At 52.0% G+C, this 22,991-nt stretch overlaps 1 protein-coding gene across 2 annotated transcripts; it reads left to right on the forward strand.

Annotated features, from left to right (window-relative positions):
- The first annotated feature begins 389 nt into the window (after positions 1-389).
- Positions 390-21,963, forward strand: AOC3 (amine oxidase copper containing 3). 2 transcript variants are annotated; one of them, XM_042967099.1, is made up of 5 exons: positions 390-1,712; positions 15,779-16,175; positions 20,011-20,296; positions 21,005-21,134; positions 21,378-21,963. In XM_042967099.1, the coding sequence occupies exons 1-5, from the start codon at positions 510-512 to the stop codon at positions 21,651-21,653; spliced, it is 2,292 nt and encodes a 763-aa protein (XP_042823033.1). In that variant the 5' UTR covers positions 390-509; the 3' UTR covers positions 21,654-21,963. The 2 variants fall into 2 exon arrangements, with proteins under 2 accessions (XP_042823033.1, XP_042823032.1); XM_042967098.1 differs by lacking the exons at positions 15,779-16,175; positions 20,011-20,296; positions 21,005-21,134; positions 21,378-21,963 and adding exons at positions 3,584-3,869; positions 4,264-4,393; positions 5,118-6,836 and having other exon boundaries at positions 390-2,109.
- Positions 21,964-22,991: the final 1,028 nt, after the last annotated feature.

The following is a 22,991-nucleotide window of genomic DNA, read 5'->3' on the forward strand; positions in this document are numbered from 1 at the left end:
GAACAATAGCTCCAAGTTACAGGAAAGGGAACATCTGGCCCTGGGAAGGTGGGGGTTGGGGGAAGAAGCCAGGCTGAAGGGGACGGGGGTCTGCTCTGTGCAGACCCACCCAGCTCCTTACTGGTGGTGCTTTTCCAGGTTCTGGCTGATCAGTTGCATTATTTTGAAATCGCACTCTCCTCTGCCTACCCCAGCTTTCCCCAGTTCCAACCCTGACCCAGAGAGCAGAGTCTGATTTGGAGCCTGGAAGACAAAGCCATGTAAGGTCTGTGGAAATCTCTGCCGCCCTGCTTCTGGCCCGCCCCCCAACCCCAGCCTGCCCCGCCCCCTCCCCAGCCTTCCCAAGTCCTTCCCACCCTCCCCACCCTCAGTATCCTGAACCGCTGAATAGCCAGAACCTTAGCCAGAGTCCAGGAGACCCCTGTATAGAAGCTAAGAGACCTTCCTCTGCTGACCTGAGAATACACGTCTCCACTCCAGCTCAATTCTCTGTCCTGCTGTCACTGACAATGAACCAGAAGACCACTCTGGTGCTCCTCGCTCTGGCTGTCATCACAATTTTTGCCTTGGTGTGTGTCCTGCTAGCTGGCAGGGGAGGAGATGGGGGTGAACCCGGCCAGCCTCCCCACTGCCCCTCTGTCTCCCCCAGTGCCCAGCCCCGGACACCCCCCAGCCAGAGCCAGCTGTTTGCAGACCTGAGCCCAGAGGAGCTGACGGCTGTGATGAGCTTCCTGACCCAGCAGCTGGGGCCAGGCCTGGCGGACGCAGCCCAGGCCCGCCCCTCGGACAACTGCGTCTTCTCGGTGGAGCTGCAGCTGCCCCCCAAGGCTGCTGCCCTGGCCCACCTGGACAGGGGGAGTCCCCCGCCCGCCCGGGAGGCACTGGCCATCGTCTTCTTTGGCGGACAACCCCAGCCCAACGTGAGTGAGCTGGTGGTGGGGCCGCTGCCGCACCCCTCCTACCTGCGGGATGTGACGGTGGAGCGTCACGGGGGCCCCCTGCCCTATCACCGACGCCCCATACTGATGCGAGAGTACCAGGACATAGACCAGCTGATCTTCGACAGAGAGCTGCCCCAGGCTGCTGGTCTCCTCCACCACTGCTGCTTCTATAAACGCCAAGGACGGAACCTGGTGGCGATGAACGCGGCCCCCCAAGGTTTGCAGTCAGGGGACCGGGCCACCTGGTTTGGCCTCTACTACAACATCTCAGGGGCTGGGTTTTTCCTGCACCCCGTGGGGTTGGAGCTGCTGGTAGACCACAGGGCTCTGGAGCCTGCCCACTGGACCATCCAGAAGGTGTTCTTTCAAGGCCGCTACTATGAGAGTTTGGCCCAGCTGGAAGACCAGTTTGAGGCCGGCCTGGTGAATGTGGTGCTGATCCCAGACAACGGCACAGGTGGGTCCTGGTCCTTGAAGTCCCAGGTGCCTCGGGGTCCGAGTCCTCCTCTGCAGTTCCACCCCCAGGGCCCCCGCTTCAGTGTCCAGGGGAGTCAAGTGGCCTCCTCATTGTGGACTTTCTCCTTTGGCCTTGGAGCTTTCAGTGGCCCAAGGATCTTTGACATCCGCTTCCGGGGAGAACGACTAGCTTATGAGATCAGTCTCCAGGAGGCCTTGGCCATCTATGGTGGAAATTCCCCCGCAGCATTGCTCACCCGCTATATCGATGGCAACTTTGGCATGGGCAAGTACTCCACTCCCCTGACCCGGGGGGTGGACTGCCCCTACCTGGCCACCTACGTGGACTGGCACTTCCTTCTGGAGTCCCAAGCCCCTAAGACAATGCGTGATGCCATTTGTGTGTTTGAACAGAACCAGGGCCTCCCCCTGAGACGACACCACTCAAATTTCTACTCCCACTATTTTGGGGGCCTTGCAGAGACAGTGCTGGTCCTCAGATCTGTGTCGACCTTGCTCAATTATGACTATCTGTGGGATATGGTCTTCCATTCCAGCGGGGCCATAGAGGTCCGATTCCATGCCACCGGCTACATCAGCTCAGCATTTCTCTTTGGTGCTGCCCGAAGGTACGGGAACCAGGTTGGGGAGCACACGCTGGGCACCGTCCACACCCACAGCGCCCACTTCAAGGTGGATCTGGATGTAGCAGGTAAGATATTCCAGCAGAAACAAGGATTCCAGAAGAGGGGACTGAAAAGTTGTCTGTTTGCTTTGGGTTTTCTGGAAGTTATCAGGAAAGGCAGATCTGAGCATGAGTTGTGGTTTGGGAGTTTCACACTTCCACTTTTGTTGGACGGGAGAAAGTTGGCTGCTGAATTTTATTTGGATCTTAGCTCATTGGCTGAGAGCAATGTCACCCTCCCTCCACATGACCTCATCTGAAAATCTTGAGAAATGGCAAAGCTCAGGGAGGAGGCAGCCTCTGGGCTCACAAGGTCCCCTTTGCCCTCCTCCCTCCCTCCCTCCCTCTTATACAGGCCCCACTTCAGGGAGTCAGCCCTTCATTTTTCAGTTCATTTCTCTGTGTGTGGCCTGTGGTGCTGAGGTTTTGGAGGCTCTGTTTGCATTGTGCCAAGTCCCTGGCACATGCAGGCCCGTCATGGAATACCCCAGGCTGTACATTTCCTTGGGAGATGAAGCCCCCCTCCTCCCTGAAATTCCATCTCTCTCTGGGCACAATACACTTTATAGCATAGGTGCTGTGGAGTGTTCAGATAGATCCTGGGGTTAGTGGTCACCGAGAGAGCCAAAGATACGTGAGGTCTTGGAGTCTGTCTTTCCACTTTTCTTCCCCACATTAAGTCAATCACCCATTTTTTTTCTGGTCTGCCTCCAAAATGTGTCAAAGCCTTGCTGGGCCAGCCTTCTCTCTGCTGTTTCCACTCTTCTTCCTCTCAGGTCCAGGGGCCACCTATCAGCCTGTGCCTGCATGCTCCCCTGGGTAGCTCCAAGTTTCCCCATCACCTATAAGATCCGCACTCAGAGGGTGCAAGGCCCTTCCCCTCAAGAGTGCGGCTCCAGCCCGCCTTTCAGGCTCCTCCCCCGGCTGTCTTAGCCACGCCCACCCCTCCGAGGCCCGGGACACACGAGTCACCCCAGTCACACACGAGTCAGGCTTCTATGCTTTTGCTCATGTTTGGTCCCTGCCTAGAACGCCCTGCTGTGCTGGTCGTATGTCCTGATACAAGGCTGAAAGGCACCCAGGAAGGCCCCCTTTTCCGGCCTGCGCCTGTATTCCTGTGACCTTGGACCGGGAATGTGCTCCTCTCGCACAGCAAGCCAGCCAGGGCTTTGCCTGCTGCAGCCTCCGTGAGAGCAGGAGGGAAAGCACAGGATTTCATTCCTCCGTGTGTCCCAGGGCTGAGCACAGTCTCTCCATTAATAAGTGTGAAGGATTAATGAATGAAATCCTTGAGGAAATACTTTACAGGTCAACAGCTCTGGCTGAAAGATCAGGGATATCTTGGGGAGAGGGAAGGGGAGCAGGGGGCACACCCAGTTCTGGGTTTCTCTTTGGCCCCACTCTGAAGCAGTGAGTGGAGGGGAGGGGACAGAGTCCAGAGGGGACAGGGCAGCTGCGTGACCAGCCCTCCCTCCCGCCCACCTCCACCCCACCCCGGCAGGACTGGAGAACTGGGTCTGGGCTGAGGACATGTCCTATGGCCCCACGGCGGTACCCTGGAGCCCCGAGCACCAGATGCAGAGGCTGCAGGTGACCCGGAAGCTGCTGGAGACTGAGGAGCAGGCCGCCTTCCCCCTGGGAGGCACCCCACCCCGCTACGTGTACCTGGCCAGCAACCACAGCAACAAGTGGGGTCACCCGCGGGGCTACCGCATCCAGATGCTCAGCTTTGCTGGGGAGCCGCTGCCCCAGAACAGCTCCATGGAGAGAGCCTTCAGCTGGGGAAGGTGAGCGGCAGGGTGTCAGAGAGGGGCTGGGGGAGGAGTGAGAAGGAGTGGGAACCCAGCTGAAACTGTATTCGAGGGAGAGGTGGGAGCTCCGTTAGGATTTCCCAGTTGCCAAAATGCATGCACCGGGCATATGTTCCCTGCGGAAGGCTAAGGCCCAGGCGGGAGACCCCTTCCTCATTTTGGATGGGGGGAGACGCCATGCTGTGAAATGGCAGGGGGATGATCAGAAAGGAGGATGTGGAAAAAGGTTGGCTGACCCACTGAGGTAGCACCAGAGTCACGGTACGAGTGAGATGGGAAGCCGGAGGTCTGTGCACTCAGCCCCCTTCCATCATAATCAGGCGGCAGGACAGGGTTAGTGACCATGGAGGCCTGACCAGTGCCTCCCTAGGTACCAGCTGGCAGTGACTCGGCGGAAGGAGGAGGAACCCAGCAGCACCAGCGTCTACAATCAGAACGACCCTTGGGCCCCCACTGTGGATTTCACCGACTTCATCAACAATGAGACCATTGCTGGAGAGGTCAGTTGACTGTGGGAGGGTGAGGGGAGGGAGACAGGGGCACAAAGAGGAGCCCCACCTTTTCTTTAGTTCCCTGAAACCCATCTGGTCCCCCAGGGGCGGAGCTGACTCCTGCCTCCCTCGCTTTTGCGGATCCATCATTACCTCATGGGAGTTCATTTGCAGACACTGGCTGAGGCCGCAACCCTTCCTGGAGACCCTGTGGCTTTCTGAGTCTTAGCTTCATGGACTTTGTCCTTTTGGGGCCCCAGGATTCAAGGAGGGCTGGAAGACCACACTTCTTGTGTGTAAAGCTTCTCTCATTTCTGGCTTGACCTCTAAAAGATTAATTTCTGAATGTCAGACATTTTTGCCTCCCAAGCCCTGGTCTCCCCACTCCATCCTCCTCTCAATCATAGGTGGGGACACGCGGAGAGCGAGAGAGAGGCTAGCTAAAGTAGCCTGTGGGCGTCATTCCTCTGGGGGTGGATAGGCTGATGGTGGCATGATGAAACATGTCCGAAATGGAGAGCACAGGCTGGGACAGGGAGGCAGGGGCTGCTCCCAGTATGAAGCTGACTATGCTCGGACTCCTGGGCCAGTGGGAAAACTGTTTAAAGGCTTAAGATCCTTTCGAGGAAAGGTGGGCTGGCAAGGTGGATCTGTACATACAGGGCTACTGGAGGAGGCAGGCATGTCCTTCGCAAAGCCAGGCCTCAGGATCATCTTTCTTCTCCCCTGCCAGGACTTGGTGGCCTGGGTGACAGCTGGTTTCCTGCACATCCCACATGCAGAAGACATTCCCAACACGGTGACTGTGGGGAACGGTGTGGGCTTCTTCCTCCGACCCTACAACTTCTTTGACCAGGACCCTTCCTTCGATTCTCCTGATTCCGTCTATTTCCGGGGGGACCAGGATGCTGGGGCCTGTGAGGTCAATCCCATGGCCTGCCTCCCCCAGGCTGCTGCCTGTGCCCCAGACCTCCCTGCCTTCTCTCACGGGGGCTTCTCTCACAGCTAGGGGGGTCCCTGGGATGGGGAATGTGGCCAGGGGCTCCAGGGCCAGGGTGTGTGGGGAGGGGAACAGTGGGCACTGGGCCAGGCAGCCTGGTACCCTCTTTTCTCCCAAGACCCTTCTGTATGGCCCTCCCTGACACCCCCTCCCTGCTGGGAGCATCCTGAGCCTGTGATGCCTGACCCTGGGGGAGGGGCAGAGACACAACTCGGCTTTGTTGGCCCCAGACCTGCTGGGTTCCTGTCCCAGAGAGAGTGGCCAGCTGAAGCCTGGACTGATGGCCAAGCTTTTTCCAGAAGACTCCTGTTTTTTGTGGGTTTGTTTTTGTTTTTGTTTTTTATTTCTGGCTTTCCCAAATCTTTTTCACCATCTCCAGGTTTCTCCTGAGCCTCCTCAGTCCCTCACTTGGGAGGTGAGGGTGGCGTTTCTGCCCTGGGGATAGTCCCCTAGAAGCCCCAGGGCAGGGTTCCTGCCAGGCCTACATATCCACGGATGAGCTAGAAAGGGTTCCTTAGCCCATGTTCCTCTTATACAAGGCCTCCTTCTCTCCCTCCTTCTCCCTTTTGCCTACTGTTTCTTCTTCATTTCCCACCTGTTCTTATATCCTGAGATTTCCCTCCCAGCCCTGAGAAGATGTTCCTCTGTCCCGATGCTCCCCTAGCCTTGATTTCTCAACTTAGGTCTCCTCCCCTGGCTCTATGCCTGTGGAAGTCTCAAAATGCAAGGGGCATCTAGTTTGAGAGGACAATCCCTGTCTGTCCCCTGTGTCTGTCACAAACCGGACTAGGAGTTGTCCCCACCCCTGTCCTGGGGCAAGCTATAATTTCCCCGAGAAAGTTCCCTCCGCCCCTTTGTATTCACCTGCCTCGAAGTCTCTGGCAGAGGATGGTCACACGGACAGCAGCCGCTCAAGTTAGCATTTGAGGTGGATTTGTGGGTACAGTGGCAATGAGGAGCGGTCATTTTTGCCAGCGGTGTATGTGACCGGTGACCTCTACCCCACAGCAACAGACATGGAAAGTTGGTGGGCACCAATGGTGAGAAGCAGTGAGACCCAAGAATTCCAGCAACCTAGAGGTGTCCAACACAGGTGGCCATGCAAATGAGCTGGGAGGGGCTGGGGGTGGCTCCTACCATGCTGTCCTTCAAGGGGGTCTGGGCGAGGGATGGGTATACCAATAGTGAGAGATTGGAAACAACAGAAACATCCTTTCCTAGAGGATTGGTTAACTTAATTCTTGTACCGCCTTACTATGCAGCTATAAAAAGAATTCTCTCTCTTTGTATACTAATATGGAATGATCTTCCAATGCGAACAGCAAGGTGTATGTAGTGCCCCTCCCCTCTGGGTTGTAGAAGGGAGGAAACTATAAGTACATATTCACGTGGGGGTGCCTGGGTGGCTCAGTTGGTTAAGCGTCCCACTCTTGATTTCAGCTCAGGTCATGATCTCACAGTTTGTGAGCTCAAGTCCCACATTGGGACTGTCAGTGCAGAGCTTCCTTGGACTCTCTCTCTCCCTCCCTCTCTCTCTCTCTCTGCCCTTCCCCCACTCTCTATCTCTCTCTGTCTCTCTCTCTCAAAATAAATAAGCTTTAAAAAAATAAATAAATACATATTCACTTGTATATGCATATTCACAAGAGACTAGTGATACTTTTGGGGAGGGGAACCGGGAGGTGGGGACGGGGCAGGGAGGAGACTTAGCACACTATATACCCTTTTGTATATTTTGAATTTTGAGCCATGTGACTGTATTACCTATTCAAAATTAATAAAAAATGGACCCAACCAGGACCTGACTTTTTTTTTTTTTTAATTGACAAGTCTTTTAGGAAGGGTTGAGGGTAGGTGGAGGGTAAAGTAAGTGAAGGTATGGACCCAGGGACTCAATTTGGTAAAGTTTCTGAGACCCGGAGAATGGATGTGGCCTCTGGTAACTCCTTTGCACTTTCTTGTCTGTCTATCCCCGATAACAATGCGAAACTTCAGCCACCCTCTCTCACTCCCTCTCTGTCTCTCTCTCTTTTTTCCTCCTCTCTGTCTCTCTTCAAAGAGGGGACAATGAGAAACAATGGAGAGAAGTGACCTCTGCCTGCTGGAAGCCCAGGCCAGGCCAGGAGGTGAAGTTCAGGAAACCAGTTTGGGCTTCCGCTCAGCCTCTGACCAGAGGGAGACCCTGTCTGGGGAACTCAGGCATCACAGAAGCTTCTGCTACCTTCTGTGCTGCCCCAAGCCCAAGTTCACTTCTAGGTCAATGAAACAGTGGGTGGGGATACATCAGTAAGCTGGAGAGAAACTAGGTTCCAAAGAACAGGGAGGAAGACCTCAGCGAGGACAGCGGGCCAGTGACAGCTGCGTTAATTTGTGGCACTGCCTGCCTGGGGTGAAAGGAGTGACAACACAGAAGGAGACTGAGGACAAGGAGTGACTGAAGACTGAGACAGAGGAGAAAAAGGATGTCATGACCAGCTGTGGGCTCTGACACTGACTTTGTACTTCTCTTTCTCCGACCTAAGTAATTTAACTTCTCCGCTACAGGCTGACTCTTCTTATGGGCAGCTGCACAGTGGTCACTGCTGGGGGAAATGGAATAAAGGGATGCTGGTGTCCACCCCTCCCCCCTCCCCATCACACTGACATGAAGCTTATGACCTCGAAACCCATGTCCACACCAAAGAGCGTGAGCGCTTGTGTGCCGTCATATGTGTGAGTGGGTGCAAATGCTCGCCAGCATTTGTCTGAAAATGTAACTGTGTGTGGTTGTGTCTCTACATGTCACCGTAAGGATGACACCACCTGCCCCAGCCTCAAATAAGAGGAGGTAAGATGGACCTGTGGATCATTAGAACGTCCACCCAGCTGGGGTCAGGAGGGCTACAAGGTGGACCTCCAGCCCCCTACCCCAATCCAATCTCTTCCTTAGACCACTGAGGCCAGCTTAGTGTGTTGGTGTCACATTTGTGATCAAGCGATAGGAGTGAATACTTATCAAGGATGTTAAATTCTGAAGGGACGGGTGCCCCAGTGCTAAAATCTTTAGGACATGGACTCATCGCCCTAAGAGGAGCTGGACAAGGGGAGCCCTGAGGCTTGGGTCAGAGGGCATAACTGGGACTTCTCTGGGAATGTAGACACTAGAACGCCCTGGAAGGAGCACATGTACTCACCTGCCTCTGCTCTCCTGTGGCCCCCAGGAAGGGCCCCAGCTCCAAGTACAAGAAGATTCCTTCATGCTTCCAACAAAGATTTACAGCGTGCCTTCTAAGGGCCAGGCACATGCAAGGCACTAGGATACACCAGTGAATAGGAGGCATATTTTTTGTCCTCGGGCAAGTGAGGCCAGTAAAGAATAGTTGCAGGCAGGACCGTTAAAAGGGAGGTGGGAGGGCGACAATAGCAGGGGCTTCTGACTTGGGTTTGGGAAGGGCTTCCTGTGAGACATGATGTCCAAACTGGGGATAAGGACAGTGGAGAGAATTTTCCAGGCTGAGGAAACAGCATGATCAAAGACCAGGAGGTGACAAGGTGGCACCATCCAAGTACCCAAGTTCAATGAGAGGCATGTGGGCTATAGGGAGAGCCTGGAGGGGCAAGCAGGGAACAGATGAGGGAGGGAGTCCTTGCAAGCCATGGTTACTCTAAGAGAAACGGGGAGCCATGGAAAGACTTGGGGCAAGAGAGTGACAAGTGTCAGATTTGCCTTTTAGAACATTCCCTCTGGCCCAGATACAAAGCACAGAGTTGACAGAAGACCTGGCCATGGGCAGTGGGTCAGAAGTCAGAAATGATGGTGGCCTGAACTCCTGGCAGGGCCTGGGGAGGACCCCTGTGGGGAGTCTGGCCTTTCTGAGCTGCTCCAATCAGAACCCCACATCTGCATGCCTCCCTCCTCCCTTCTCCCTCCCACACTTTCTGCTGAGGTTGCTGGGAAAATGAGGAGGGCTCTCTGGCCAGTAACTGGTCTTTTTCCTCCAGAACGGAAGAGCATTTTATTTAACGAGCACTTAACAGATCACTTGGGAAGGTCAGATGCTGATTGAAGAAAAATCCCAACAGTGCGGCTCTTCTATAGTTGGTGCAGTTACGTGATAATTGGTTAACTCATCCTTGTAGACTTTATACAATGCAAAGGGGGTTTGAGAAAACTTAAACCCCTATAAAAGAAAAGGAACTTGGTGCCCCCGTGACAGCTTCTTTGACTGTTCCGTGATGAGGATGGGCTCATTAATTCCACAGCCTTTTTACCTGCTTAAGGGGGACCCCACCCTTCGGGCTCCCCCCAGAAGGTTCTTCTTCAGTTATCCACTCCTCTGTCTGTATCTTTTATCTCTCCCTCTTTATTGGCTCTTCTTCTCGACTCTCATCTTGCTAAGCCTTCCTGGGGACCCTGCATCTCCCTGGCAGGGTCTTCTCTCTCTCTCTCAGTCTGTGCCTTTTCAAAACCCCTTCTTCCGAGGCATGTTCTATCCTTCCTGGGTCTGCTTCCTCTGCCTCCCCAGTCACTCTCGACCCATTGCCCTCCCTCTGCCGGCCCACAGCCACAGACATTGCTCTGACAAAGGTCACCAGTGACTTCTAAATGCAGAATCGACGGGCTTTTCCAGGCGCCTACTTTCTGGACCTTTTGGTGGCATTTGACAACACCACCTACTCCTGCCTTGACTTCCCCACATTCTGACCCCTCCCTATCCATGCTGCTTCTCAGTCTCATATGCTGGCTCCTTTACCTCTGCTCCCCCACCAGCCCACATAGGCCCAGACCGTGGCATTTTCCAGGATGCCATCTTGGGCCTCCTCTCTTCTCTTTCCAGAAGTCCTCCCTGGGGTGATCTCAGCCTCTCTTTAACTGCTAATACTGTTGTTGGCTGAAATGTCTATGTCTAGCCTAGAACGTCTCTCCTGTGCTCCAGACCCATAAAGCCAATTGCCCTATTTCTAAGCCTCTGTGATGGGACTTCCCATGAGCACTTCAAACTCAACCTCGTTGGTTCCCCCTTAAACTTGCTGCTCTTCGGGGCGCCTGGGTGGCTCGGTCGGTTGAGCGTCCAACTTCGGCTCAGGTCACGACCTCACGGTTCGTGAGTTTGAGCCCCACGTCGGGCTCTGTGCTGATGGCTCAGAGCCTGGAGCCTGCTTCGGATTCTGTGTCTCCCTCTCTCACTCTGCCCCTCCGCTGTTCATGCTCTGTCTCTCACTGTCTCAAAATAAATAAAAACATTAAAAAAAAAAAACAACTTGCTACTCTTCATGTATGTCCTTTCTGGTGAAAAGCCCCATCACCCATCCAGTCACAGGAAACCTTTGTGTCACCTAAAACACTGTGTTCTTCTTCGCCTACCCACACCCAATTGGGCACCCAGTCCTGTCACCTCTGCTCTTCAACATCTTAGACTTATTCCTTTTTCTCTGTTCTTGAGGTCACTGACCTCATTGAGTCCACCCCACACCCCAGCGCTGCTCCACACTTCCACACTGTTGCCACAGCTGTCACCCTACACTGCAGACCTGCGTGGAGCATGACCTGTGTGCACAGGGTTGACCCCCCTGGGCTTCGGTAGCAGCAACCCCGCTGAGACACAGCTCGTTCTGGGGCCCAGTCTTCAGCCCGCAGGCAGGGGGTGGCCTCTGGCTCCAGGGAATAAACTCATCCTATTCACAGAGGCCAGGGGTCAAGTTTATTCAAAGGGAAATAAGACCTAATGAGAGGCACGTGGTCCTGTCTCCGGAGTAATGCTTCAAAAGGGACACCTTTTGTGACAATTGCGAAGAGGTATCAGAGGGAACAGTGTGACAGCAAGACACCTAGGAAAGATGGTTGGGGGGGCATCTTTTATATACCTGCTTCCCCACCAGCCAAGGCAAAGGGCTCTCCCCCAGTCATGACCCACCTCCCCACATGAGAGCCCTGTGATACCTTACTGGAGCCAACATTCTTTTATTTATTTTTTTAATGTTTATTTATTTTTGAGAGACAGAGAGACAGAACATGAGCAGGAGGGGGGCAGAGAGAGAGGGAGACACAGAATCCAAAGCAGGTTCCAGGCTCCGAGCTGTCAGTGCAGAGCCTCGTGCGGGACTTGAACCCACAAGCTGTGGGATTATGACCTGAGCCGAAGTCGGACCCTTAACAGACTGACTATCCAGGCATCTCTGGAGTGAACATTCTTGACTTCTGCTTGGTAGGTCAAGACAAAGAAACGTGAGCCATCATAATGATGTGCTCTTAGCTGGGAGCTGGGACGATAACTTACCAAAGAGCCTGGACCCGAGTTCCCGGGGTTACGCGCTGCCTGTGGCCAGGGCTTAGGCCTTGACATTAGGTTCTGTTTCCTCTTATCCCACACAGGCCCATTTCCAATGACCCGTTCTGCCTTCGTGGTAGTAATCCTGTTGTCTCTGTCCTGACCACAAGTTCTCCAGTCCCTTGTCTCTATGTTACTGCTCAGTTGATGGGAGCACTGGATGTGGATTCTACTCCCAAGCACTCAGGGGTAGGTATGAAATGTCATGTTTCTTTATGCTTCTATATCAGATAACAAGCTCGGTGCCCTTGTACCTGGTTGGCAGGAAATTCATTCACGGGCATGCTTGTGGGGGTTCTCATCTTCAGGGTTAGGGAAGACCCTGTAGTCTGAGATTTGGGTGGGGGTTGGGGGGAATGGTCAACTAGTTTTCAGATGACAGTGGTCACTGCTATTATGTTCACTTTCTGCGGCCCTGAGGCCAGCCTTGCTGGGGCAGAGTTGGGAGGCGGGCCCTGCCCTGGGATTGACGTACACCCACTCTCCTGTGCAAAAGCCCTATTCTCTCCTTTTTCTCTCACTGACAATAGCCCTGACAAGAGCCCTGACAATAGCCCAGATGACCCAAGAGGTACTGGTTAAAGCTCTTGTTTTGGGGAGGGGACTGTGGAGGGGACCTGAAGGATGAAAGGGAAGTGGATTTGTCACAGTACACTCCTTTATGCTTTCTACATGTATTTACCAACTGTCTTGTGTGTGTTCATCAAAATGTTTTCAAAACATTTTTTAAATCAAAAAATTTTTAAATACTTTCTTCCACAAAGAGCTTCTGCAGAGTATGAAAACCAGATCAGCGAAAGAAAAACCCAGTTCTGGGGCGCCTGGGTGGCTCAATCGGTTGAGTGTCCGACTTCAGCTCAGGTCATGATCTCGCAGTTTGTGGGTTTGAACCCCGCATGGGGCTCTGCACTGAGAGTTCAGAGCCTGGAGCCTGCTTCGGATTCTGTGTCTCCCTCTCTCTCTGTTCCTTCCGTGCTCAAGCTCTGTCTCTCCCTGTCTCTCAAAAAATAAAATAAAACGTTAAAAAAAAGTTACAAAAGAAAGAAGAAAAACCAGTTCCATTTTCCTTGAGGACCCAACCCCAAGGGCTTGCTTCCCTGGGGAGGGAGGTTATTTTGGGATGGAGGACCCCAACTTTCTCACCATTTTAGAGAGAGCACCTCTACTCCTACCTCTTTAAAGAACAAGGGAAAGGAAAACCCTTTGAGTTTCCATATCAAAATACAACTGGATGAGGGGCCCCTGTGTGGCTCAGTTGTGGAATGTGCGTCTCTTGATCTCGGGGTTGTGAGTTCAAGCCCCACACTGGGTGTGGAGATTACTTAAAAATAAAATCTTTAAAAACCAAAACCAAAACCAAACTACAGCTGGATGTATAAATATTTCTGGATAAGCTGACCTTTTTGTTATCAATTTACCTGGTTTAACTCTCCCAGGCTCCCAGATACCTCACCATCTACCCGCAATTACTGCCTTGCTTAAAACATGTACCACACAAAGTGGGTGATGGGCATTGAGGAGGGCACCTGTTGGGATGAGCACTGGATGCTGTATCGAAACCAATTTGACAATAAATTTCACATTAAAAAAAAAAAACATGTGCCACACAAAACTTCCCTATCTTACCTCTTCTGCCCCCATTTTGTCCCCACCTCATACCAAACTCACCGACCTTTTGGCCATTCCCTGCCCATGCTGAGCTGTTTCGAGTTTCTCTACCTTTGTACCTTCTGTTTCCTTTGACTGACATGTTTTTCCCCTTCTCTGCCCAGAGAACGCATTCTTCCCGCAAGGTCAGTCTCATGTCTGTTTCTGGGGAAATCTTCCTGGGCAGGTCCATGTTGGGAAGGATTCTCCTCCAGGTTCATGAGGCAAGCATCTCCCCTCCCTGGAACCTTCGGTCTCTCCTTGTTCCTCTCAGGACCTGACTGCCCAGGTGACGGTGGCCTCTTGCACATCACCTGGCAGAGAATGGAGGTGGCTTTGCTCTCTGCCTCTGCAACATTTTGGAGGAAGGTTTCCTGGAATTGAGGGCGATGGGTTGCCAAGGTAACTCCGCAGCCAGTGTTCCAAGTCCCCTGACCTCTGACCTGGCCCGTCAGTCCTGCTCAAAGGGGAGACGGGGATCTCTGTTACACTGTGCACCTGCTCCCTGCCCCCACTTCTGACTGGTTGCACACCCTGTGTACCCCACCTCCAGTGATTTAGGGTGCTTGGAGCCTCCACAGTGTTGATCTGGTTCAGCCCTTCACCACCCCCAGCTCCTCCCAGGTGCTTTATGTTCTTAGCATTACTCCCATGCCTGCCCATAGGGTTCTGGTTGATAGCTGGTGGGGAGCAGGAGAGAGTGATGAGAAGCAGAGCCTGGAGGGAAGAGGGGAATCTGGCTGGAGCGGTCTGGGCAGGTGAATTTCCATTGCAGCCTTATAGCCAGGAGAAGGGTTCCATCTGGAGGGTGGAGGGAGAGCCCAAGGACAGTCCCTTTCTGTCCCCTTTACTTCCTCTTGCTTCTACCTGTGTTATCTCCAAAACCTACCCTTCCCCCCACTTGGTTCCCCAGCCTTGACCCTAAGTGTTTGATTTGGAACAAGAGGACAGAGGCTTACATGGGCTACTTAAAGTCCAGTTTCCTACCTCAGCCCCACCTCCCAAGCTTGGCCTGACCTCTGGCCCCCTCCAGCTTCACCCCCACCCCCACCCACCCATCTGCCCTTGGCTGCTTATCTTCAATGTGTCCATCATGCCTCTTGCCCAACAGCTCTGCTCAGAGACCAGGAACCTCCAGAGACTCAAAGAGGCATCCTGCTCCCAAGTCCTGTCTGTCTTTTATCTTTCTATTTCCCATTTTGCATTCTGATTCAGGAGCCTAAGGACAGTCCAGGAGATTTACCTATGGCTATCTTCATTATTTTGTCCCTGTGTAGTGTTCTGGTGACTGGCATGGGTAATGGTGGGAGTGAAAAGGGATTGGAGAGGGAATATGAACCTGGCCAGCCTCCCCGCTGCCCCTCTGTCTCCCCCAGTGCCCAGCCCCGGACACCCCCCAGCCAGAGCCAGCTGTTTGCAGACCTGAGCCCAGAGGAGCTGACGGCTGTGATGAGCTTCCTGACCCAGCAGCTGGGGCCAGGCCTGGCGGACGCAGCCCAGGCCCGCCCCTCGGACAACTGCGTCTTCTCGGTGGAGCTGCAGCTGCCCCCCAAGGCTGCTGCCCTGGCCCACCTGGACAGGGGGAGTCCCCCGCCCGCCCGGGAGGCACTGGCCATCGTCTTCTTTGGCGGACAACCCCAGCCCAACGTGAGTGAGCTGGTGGTGGGGCCGCTGCCGCACCCCTCCTACCTGCGGGATGTGACGGTGGAGCGTCACGGGGGCCCCCTGCCCTATCACCGACGCCCCGTGCTGATGCGAGAGTACCAGGACATAGACCAGCTGATCTTCGACAGAGAGCTGCCCCAGGCTGCTGGTCTCCTCCACCACTGCTGCTTCTATAAACGCCAAGGACGGAACCTGGTGGCGATGAACACGGCCCCCCGTGGTATGCAGTCAGGGGACCGGGCCACCTGGTTTGGCCTCTACTACAACATCTCAGGGGCTGGGTTTTTCCTGCACCCCGTGGGGTTGGAGCTGCTGGTAGACCACAGGGCTCTGGAGCCTGCCCACTGGACCATCCAGAAGGTGTTCTTTCAAGGCCGCTACTATGAGAGTTTGGCCCAGCTGGAAGACCAGTTTGAGGCCGGCCTGGTGAATGTGGTGCTGATCCCAGACAACGGCACAGGTGGGTCCTGGTCCTTGAAGTCCCAGGTGCCTCGGGGTCCGAGTCCTCCTCTGCAGTTCCACCCCCAGGGCCCCCGCTTCAGTGTCCAGGGGAGTCAAGTGGCCTCCTCATTGTGGACTTTCTCCTTTGGCCTTGGAGCTTTCAGTGGCCCAAGGATCTTTGACATCCGCTTCCGGGGAGAACGACTAGCTTATGAGATCAGTCTCCAGGAGGCCTTGGCCATCTATGGTGGAAATTCTCCCTCTGCTCTTCGAAGCCGGTACACAGATGGTGGATTTGGCTTGGGTCACTTCTCTTCAACCCTGACCCGGGGGGTGGACTGCCCCTACCTGGCCACCTACGTGGACTGGCACTTCCTTCTGGAGTCCCAAGCCCCTAAGACAATACGTGATGCCATTTGTGTGTTTGAACAGAACCAGGGCCTCCCCTTGAGGCGACACCACTCAGATATCTACTCCCAGTATTTTGGGGGCCTTGCAGAGACAGTGCTGGTCCTCAGATCTGTCTCAACCATGCTCAACTATGACTATGTGTGGGATATGGTCTTCCACGCCAATGGGGCCATAGAGGTCCGACTCCATGCCACCGGCTACATCAGCTCAGCATTTCTCTTTGGTGCTGCCCGAAGTTACGGGAACCAGGTTGGGGAGCACACGCTGGGCACCGTCCACACCCACAGCGCCCACTTCAAGGTGGATCTGGATGTAGCAGGTAAGATATTCCAGCAGAAACAAGGATTCCAGAAGAGGGGGCTGAGGTCTCCATGCCTAGCTTTAAAAATTGTCACTGAAACATGAAAAATATAAAAGTGTATGAAATAAACGTGAAAGTCATTGGATTCCTGAGAGATTTTCACCCTTAGCAGATCATTCTTCCATACTTAAAAAAAAAAAAAATTGGGGCGCCTGGGTGGCTCAGTCGGTTAAGCGTCCGACCTCAGCTCAGGTCACGATCTCGCGGTCCGTGAGTTCGAGCCCCGCGTCGGGCTCTGGGCTGATGGATCGGAGCCTGGAGCCTGCTTCCGATTCTGTGTCTCCCTCTCTCTCTGCCCCCTCCCCGTTCATGCTCTGTCTCTCTCTGTCTCAAAAATAAATAAAAATTAAAAAAAAAAATTCTTCCATATTTTAAAATGTTGCATCTGCAATATTTAATAAATTATAACATTTATGATATTGTATACTATCTACAAATAGGATATATTGATATAAATATTTAAAGTTTTTATTACCAAATTTGGGTCATAATGTACATATATTTTGCCACATCTGTTTTTTCACATAACAGCGTATCACTCATGTAAGCAACAAATATTTACTGAATGCATATTTGTGCCAAGCACGGCATTAATGCAATTTAACAAAAGAAACAACATCCTTGCTCTTAAGAGGCTTGCATTCTAATGGGGGAGTGGAGAGCGTGTGCAGCACCTTGAAAAATACGTGTGATAGAAACATTTTTATGCTTAACTGCTCTATACATCGGTTTACACAAATGTAAAAATGGTATAACAGTACATTCTTAGTAAGACTGTTTGAGGATTAATGATGAGTACTTTAAAACACTGTCTCTTAAAAAAAAACTTATCCATGCATTCATTCATTTAAGTAATCCTTTTACCCAACATGGGACTCGAACTCACAACCCTGAGATCGAGAGTCACATGCTCTTCTGACAGACCCAGCAAGGCGCCTCCAAAACACTTTATCTTTTGAAATAATTTTAGACTTAAGAAAAGTTGCAAACTTCGTCCAGTTCCCATATACCCTTCACCCAGCTCCTTACATGTTAACATCTTACATAACCACCGTATGGCCATCAAACCAGGAAATTAACATTATTACAATACTATTAACTAAACTACAGACCTAATTAGGGTTTCATTTGTTCTTCCACTAATTTTCTTTTTCTGTTCCAGGATCTAACGCAGGATCCTGTACTGCATTTACACGACTTATCTCCTTAGTTTCCTCCAATCCGTGACAGTTTCTTAGGCTTTTCTTGTCTTTCATGACCTTCACACTAGGGAAAATATTGGTCATTATTTTGCATGATATCTCTCAAAGTGGGGTTCTCTGTTATTTTCTCATGGTTAGATTGAGACTGTACTTTTTGTTTTGCAAGAAAACAAGAGAAATGACATTATGCCCTTCTCAGTCCGTCATATCAAGAGATATAGTGACGTTGACCTCAAGCACTTAGTTAAGATGGTGTCTTCTAGCTTTCTCCATTGTAAAAGTTAATATTTTTCCATTTCCTGCTAATAAATATCTTGGGGCAATTACTTTGATGCCATGTGAATATCCTATTTTTTTTTTCTTCTCAAATTCTTGCCCACTAATTTTTAGCATCTATTGGTAGACTTTTTTTTATGCCACAATTATTACTGCAGTGTTACCCTACTGGTCATTTCAAATTTTTTTCCTTATTCTTTATTCATTTATTAATTAGAATTCTTCATAAGGAAGGGCTATCCTCCTTTTACATTTATTTATATATGTAATTATTCACAACTGCATGGATTCATGGATATTTATTTTAGTCTAAGGGTTATAACCCAGTACTATCATTTATTTTGTTCCTTGAACTGTTCCAGTTTTGGCCATTGGGAGATGCTTCAGGTTGGTTCCTGTGTTCTTTTGATGTGCCTCCAGCCTTTTTTGAGCACTTCTTTACTTTCTGGCACAAGATGTTCGAATTTTTTTTAATGCTTATTTTTTTTATTTTGAGAGAGAGAGATAAAAAGTGAGCAGAAGAGGGACAGAGAGAGAAGGAGAGAATCCCAAGCAGGCTCCGCACTGTGTGGAGCCTGACGCGGGGCTCGAACTCATGAACCGTGAGATCGTGACCTGAGCCGAAAATCAAGAGTCAGATGCTTAACTGACTAAGCCACCCAGGTGCCCCACAAGATGTTTGAATTTGATCTTGTATTTTCCCTGCTCCCGCCCTGGAATCAACCACTTCTCCAAGGTATTCTGGTTCCTTCTAATTGGAAGATACTATTTAGAAACCAAGAGCTGGGTACCCAGAGTGCTCATTGTCACTGGGATGTCATTGCTTTTAGGATCGCTCATTGGACTTAGCTAGAAAATATAGGTATGTATTCTGCCCGACACACACACCTCTCTTTAGCTCTGCTCCTAAGCAATATCTCTTCAAGCACTTTGAACGGTGCCTGACGCATAGTGAGGAGTATTAGCCATTGTTGCTGCTGTTGTCCTCCACATGAGCCCGTGTGGATGTACCAGAAAGAACTCTTGGCCTTTTTATTTATTTTTATTTTTTTTTTTAATGTTTATTTATTATTGAGAGACAGAGAGAGACAGAGCATGAGCATGGGAGGGGCAGAGAGGGGGAGACATGGAATCTGAGGCAGGCTCCAGGCTCTGTGCACAGAGCCTGATGTGGGGCTCGAACTCAGAAATCGTGAGATCATGACCTGAGCTGAAGTCGGATGCTTAACCAACTGAGCCACCCAGGCGCCCCTCTTGGCCTTTAATTATCACCTATGGGTAGAAACCCTGGGGTGTGGACTAGGGGCAGTGACTCCACAAAAGGAAACCGAGAGTGTGCTTCATCAGTCTCTGCTGTCCTCTGGTCCTTGGAAGGTATGGAGGGAGTTTCGGCATGTTTTGGTTTACTTCTCTTTGGTCCCAGATCACTTAAGTTGATTCCTAATATGGGATCTAGTTGGATTCTAATAAAGTCATTCAAAATTCCCAGAGTTCAGGGAACAGACTGTGCATTTGGCCCTGCTCTTAATTCCTTGCCAAGCCTCAAATGATAAGAAATACCCCCAAGCTCCAGCAGCATTGGGCCCGGGGTCTGCTTTTCCTTCCCTCTGGCCAGCATTTCTGCCGTCCATGTGTGGTGGGGCCATTCTATGTTGCTTTCCTCTGTGTGCTGCTCTGTGGACGATACAGAGCCAGAGTAAGACAGGGGTCCCCAGCACTACCGTGATACTAACCACATGCTCTTGATGACAAACTAGAGCACATTCTTTAAATCTCTAAGCCTCAGTTGTCCCATCTATACAATGGGGACAATTGTGGTTCCTCCTTCATAAGGTTGTAGTCCAAGTAAAGCACCAGTGCCCTGCCTGTGCAGAGCTCCTCGAGGAGGAGGTACAGCTATTTTTATTTTAATGGCAATGTAGTTCTGGTGATGCTATAGGGCTTTAGACGTGAGGCGTAGACCCTTTCCTTGGGTCAGGAAGAATCTGACTCCTGCACATTGCCAGCCAGGCTGCTCCAACCTCAGGGAAACCATCCTCCCTGGCAGGTCCCCAGCAGGAGAAGGTCAGTAGAGATCCAGTCACAAGGCACCTGGGATTATTACCAGAGACGACATCAGTCAGGACCTTCTCCAAATCTCTGGATAGGAGATATCTTGGGGAGAGGGAAGGGGAGCAGGGGGCACACCCAGTTCTGGGTTTCTCTTTGGCCCCACTCTGAAGCAGTGAGTGGAGGGGAGGGGACAGAGTCCAGAGGGGACAGGGCAGCTGCGTGACCAGCCCTCCCTCCCGCCCACCTCCACCCCACCCCGGCAGGACTGGAGAACTGGGTCTGGGCTGAGGACATGTCCTATGGCCCCACGGCGGTACCCTGGAGCCCCGAGCACCAGATGCAGAGGCTGCAGGTGACCCGGAAGCTGCTGGAGACTGAGGAGCAGGCCGCCTTCCCCCTGGGAGGCACCCCACCCCGCTACGTGTACCTGGCCAGCAACCACAGCAACAAGTGGGGTCACCCGCGGGGCTACCGCATCCAGATGCTCAGCTTTGCTGGGGAGCCGCTGCCCCAGAACAGCTCCATGGAGAGAGCCTTCAGCTGGGGAAGGTGAGTGGCAGGGTGTTAGCGGCTGGAGGAGGTGGACTATAAGAAGGGCCCCAAGTTGCTCAGAAGCCACTTGCCCCCACCTCCCACAGGTGTGCATGCACATACACAATCGTGCACACACACACACATTCCCGCAGCCACGATCTTAGTGGTATTCAAGATGCAGCCTGCTGGACGGAGGGATCAATGGAGAGTCATGTGCCAACTCGAGTATAATGAAATGTTGAAGGTGGGTTCTAGGTCATGGGTATATGGCTGTTCACTACGCCCTTCTTTCAACTTTTCTGTATGTTAAAAATGTTCACAATAAAAATTGGAGGAAAAAACAGCACGAGAAGAGCACAGATCTGAGGGAATATGCCCTAAAACCCAGGCAGGTGACACGCTGAAACTGACTTAAGATCGGAATCAGGTCATGTCTGCACACATGCATCCAGGGCGCAGGCTCAGATCTGGACGGATGCACAAGGATGACATTCCTATCTGAGATCTGAACAACGGGTCAGTTGATGTTTGAAATATGAGACACTGGACACACTCAGGAAGTCTCGGGACAGAAAGAAAGCGAACAAGTGGAGACAGAATAATAAAAAGGCTCGATGCTGTGAGACCTTTGTGCTCACTTCCTCTTTGTGCTCCCTCTCCAGTGTCGTTTCGGGCAGTAGGACAGGCTGATGACCTTGTGCGTCTAATCCAAATCTCCGGTAGGTACCAGCTGGCCGTGACCCGGCGGAAGGAAGAGGAGCCCAGCAGCACCAGCGTCTACAATCTGAATGACCCTTGGACTCCCACTGTGGACTTCACTGACTTCATCAACAACGAGACCATTGCAGGGCAGGTCAGCTGAGAGGATGGAGGGGGAGGCTCGATGGGGGGGTGAGGGAAGCAGGGATGAGCTGCTTCATCCTCTCCCAAGCCAGGTTCCTTGGGGGTCTTTAGAACCCACTAAAGAAAAAAGCTTTGTGATTTCACGTTTTTCCTGGGCTAGTGAGCTGAATCCGTACACACAGGGCTACTGGAGGAGGCAGGCATGTCCTCCGCAAAGCCAGGCCTCAGGATCATCTTTCTTCTCCCCTGCCAGGACTTGGTGGCCTGGGTGACAGCTGGTTTCCTGCACATCCCACATGCAGAAGACATTCCCAACACGGTGACTGTGGGGAACGGTGTGGGCTTCTTCCTCCGACCCTACAACTTCTTTGACCAGGACCCTTCCTTCGATTCTCCTGATTCCGTCTATTTCCGGGGGGACCAGGATGCTGGGGCCTGTGAGGTCAATCCCATGGCCTGCCTCCCCCAGGCTGCTGCCTGTGCCCCAGACCTCCCTGCCTTCTCTCACGGGGGCTTCTCTCACAGCTAGGGGGGTCCCTGGGATGGGGAATGTGGCCAGGGGCTCCAGGGCCAGGGTGTGTGGGGAGGGGAACAGTGGGCACTGGGCCAGGCAGCCTGGTACCCTCTTTTCTCCCAAGACCCTTCTGTATGGCCCTCCCTGACACCCCCTCCCTGCTGGGAGCATCCTGAGCCTGTGATGCCTGACCCTGGGGGAGGGGCAGAGACACAACTCAGCTTTGTTGGCCCCAGACCTGCTGGGTTCCTGTCCCAGAGAGAGTGGCCAGCCGAAGCCTGGACTGGTGGCCAAGCTTTTCCCAGAAGATTTGTGTTTCTTCTAACAATTTTTTAATCTTTGTTTTGTTTTGTTTTTTAAGTAGGCTCCACGCCCAATGTGGGGCTCGAACTCACAACCCTAAGATCAAGTCACATGCTCTACCAACTGAGCCAGCCAGGTGCCCTTCATCTTATTTTTTGTAACAAGATTTTTTTTAACGATTCACATGTCATTAAATCCACCCTGTCAATATGTAAGATTGAGTGGGTTTTGGTATATTTACAAAGTGTGCAACCATCACCCCTATCCAATTCTAGAGCATTTTCATCATCCGAAAAAGAAACCTCAGGCCCGTTAGCAGTCGCTCCCTGTTTCCCTCCAACCCCTTCCCGGCTCTAGGCAACCACTAGTGTTTATGTCACTATAGATTTGTTTATAATCTGGACATTTCATATATAAACAGGTTCACACTGTATGTGGTCTTTTGTGCTCCTTTCACGCGGCATCTTGCTTCTGAGGTACATCCATTTTGTAGCTTGTGTCATGGCTGAATGCGATTCCACTGGACAGACCACATTTTGTTCATCCACTCTTCCACTGATGTACATTTGGGTGGTTTCCACTTTATGGGTAAAGCTGCAGTGGGGGCGCCTTGGTGGCTCAGTTGGTCAAGCCTCCGACTTCGGCTCAGGTCATGATCTCACGGTTTGTGAGTTCGAGCCCCGCATCGGGCTCTGTGCGCACAGCTCAGAGCCTGGAGCCTGCTTCGGATTCTGTGTCTCCCTCTCTGTCTCTACCCCTCCCGTTCGCGTTCTGTCTCTGTCTCTCTCTCTCTCAAAAATAAACAAACATTAAAATAAACAAACAAACAAGTAAATAAAAGTTTATTTTAAAAAGCTGCTGTGAACATTCACATACAAGCTCTTGTGAGGACATGTGTCTTCATTTCTCTTCAGTACATACATACCTGGGCGTGGAATTGCTGGGTCGTATAGAAACCCTGTCCCTAACCTTTTGAGGAACCGCAGGCTGGTTTCCAAAGTGGCTGTATCATTACTTTTCCTTTCCTTTTCTTCTTGTTCTTCTTTTTTT

Source organism: Panthera tigris, chromosome E1 (genome assembly GCF_018350195.1).
Source record: "Panthera tigris isolate Pti1 chromosome E1, P.tigris_Pti1_mat1.1, whole genome shotgun sequence".
NCBI classification, from domain to species: Eukaryota; Metazoa; Chordata; class Mammalia; order Carnivora; family Felidae; genus Panthera; species Panthera tigris.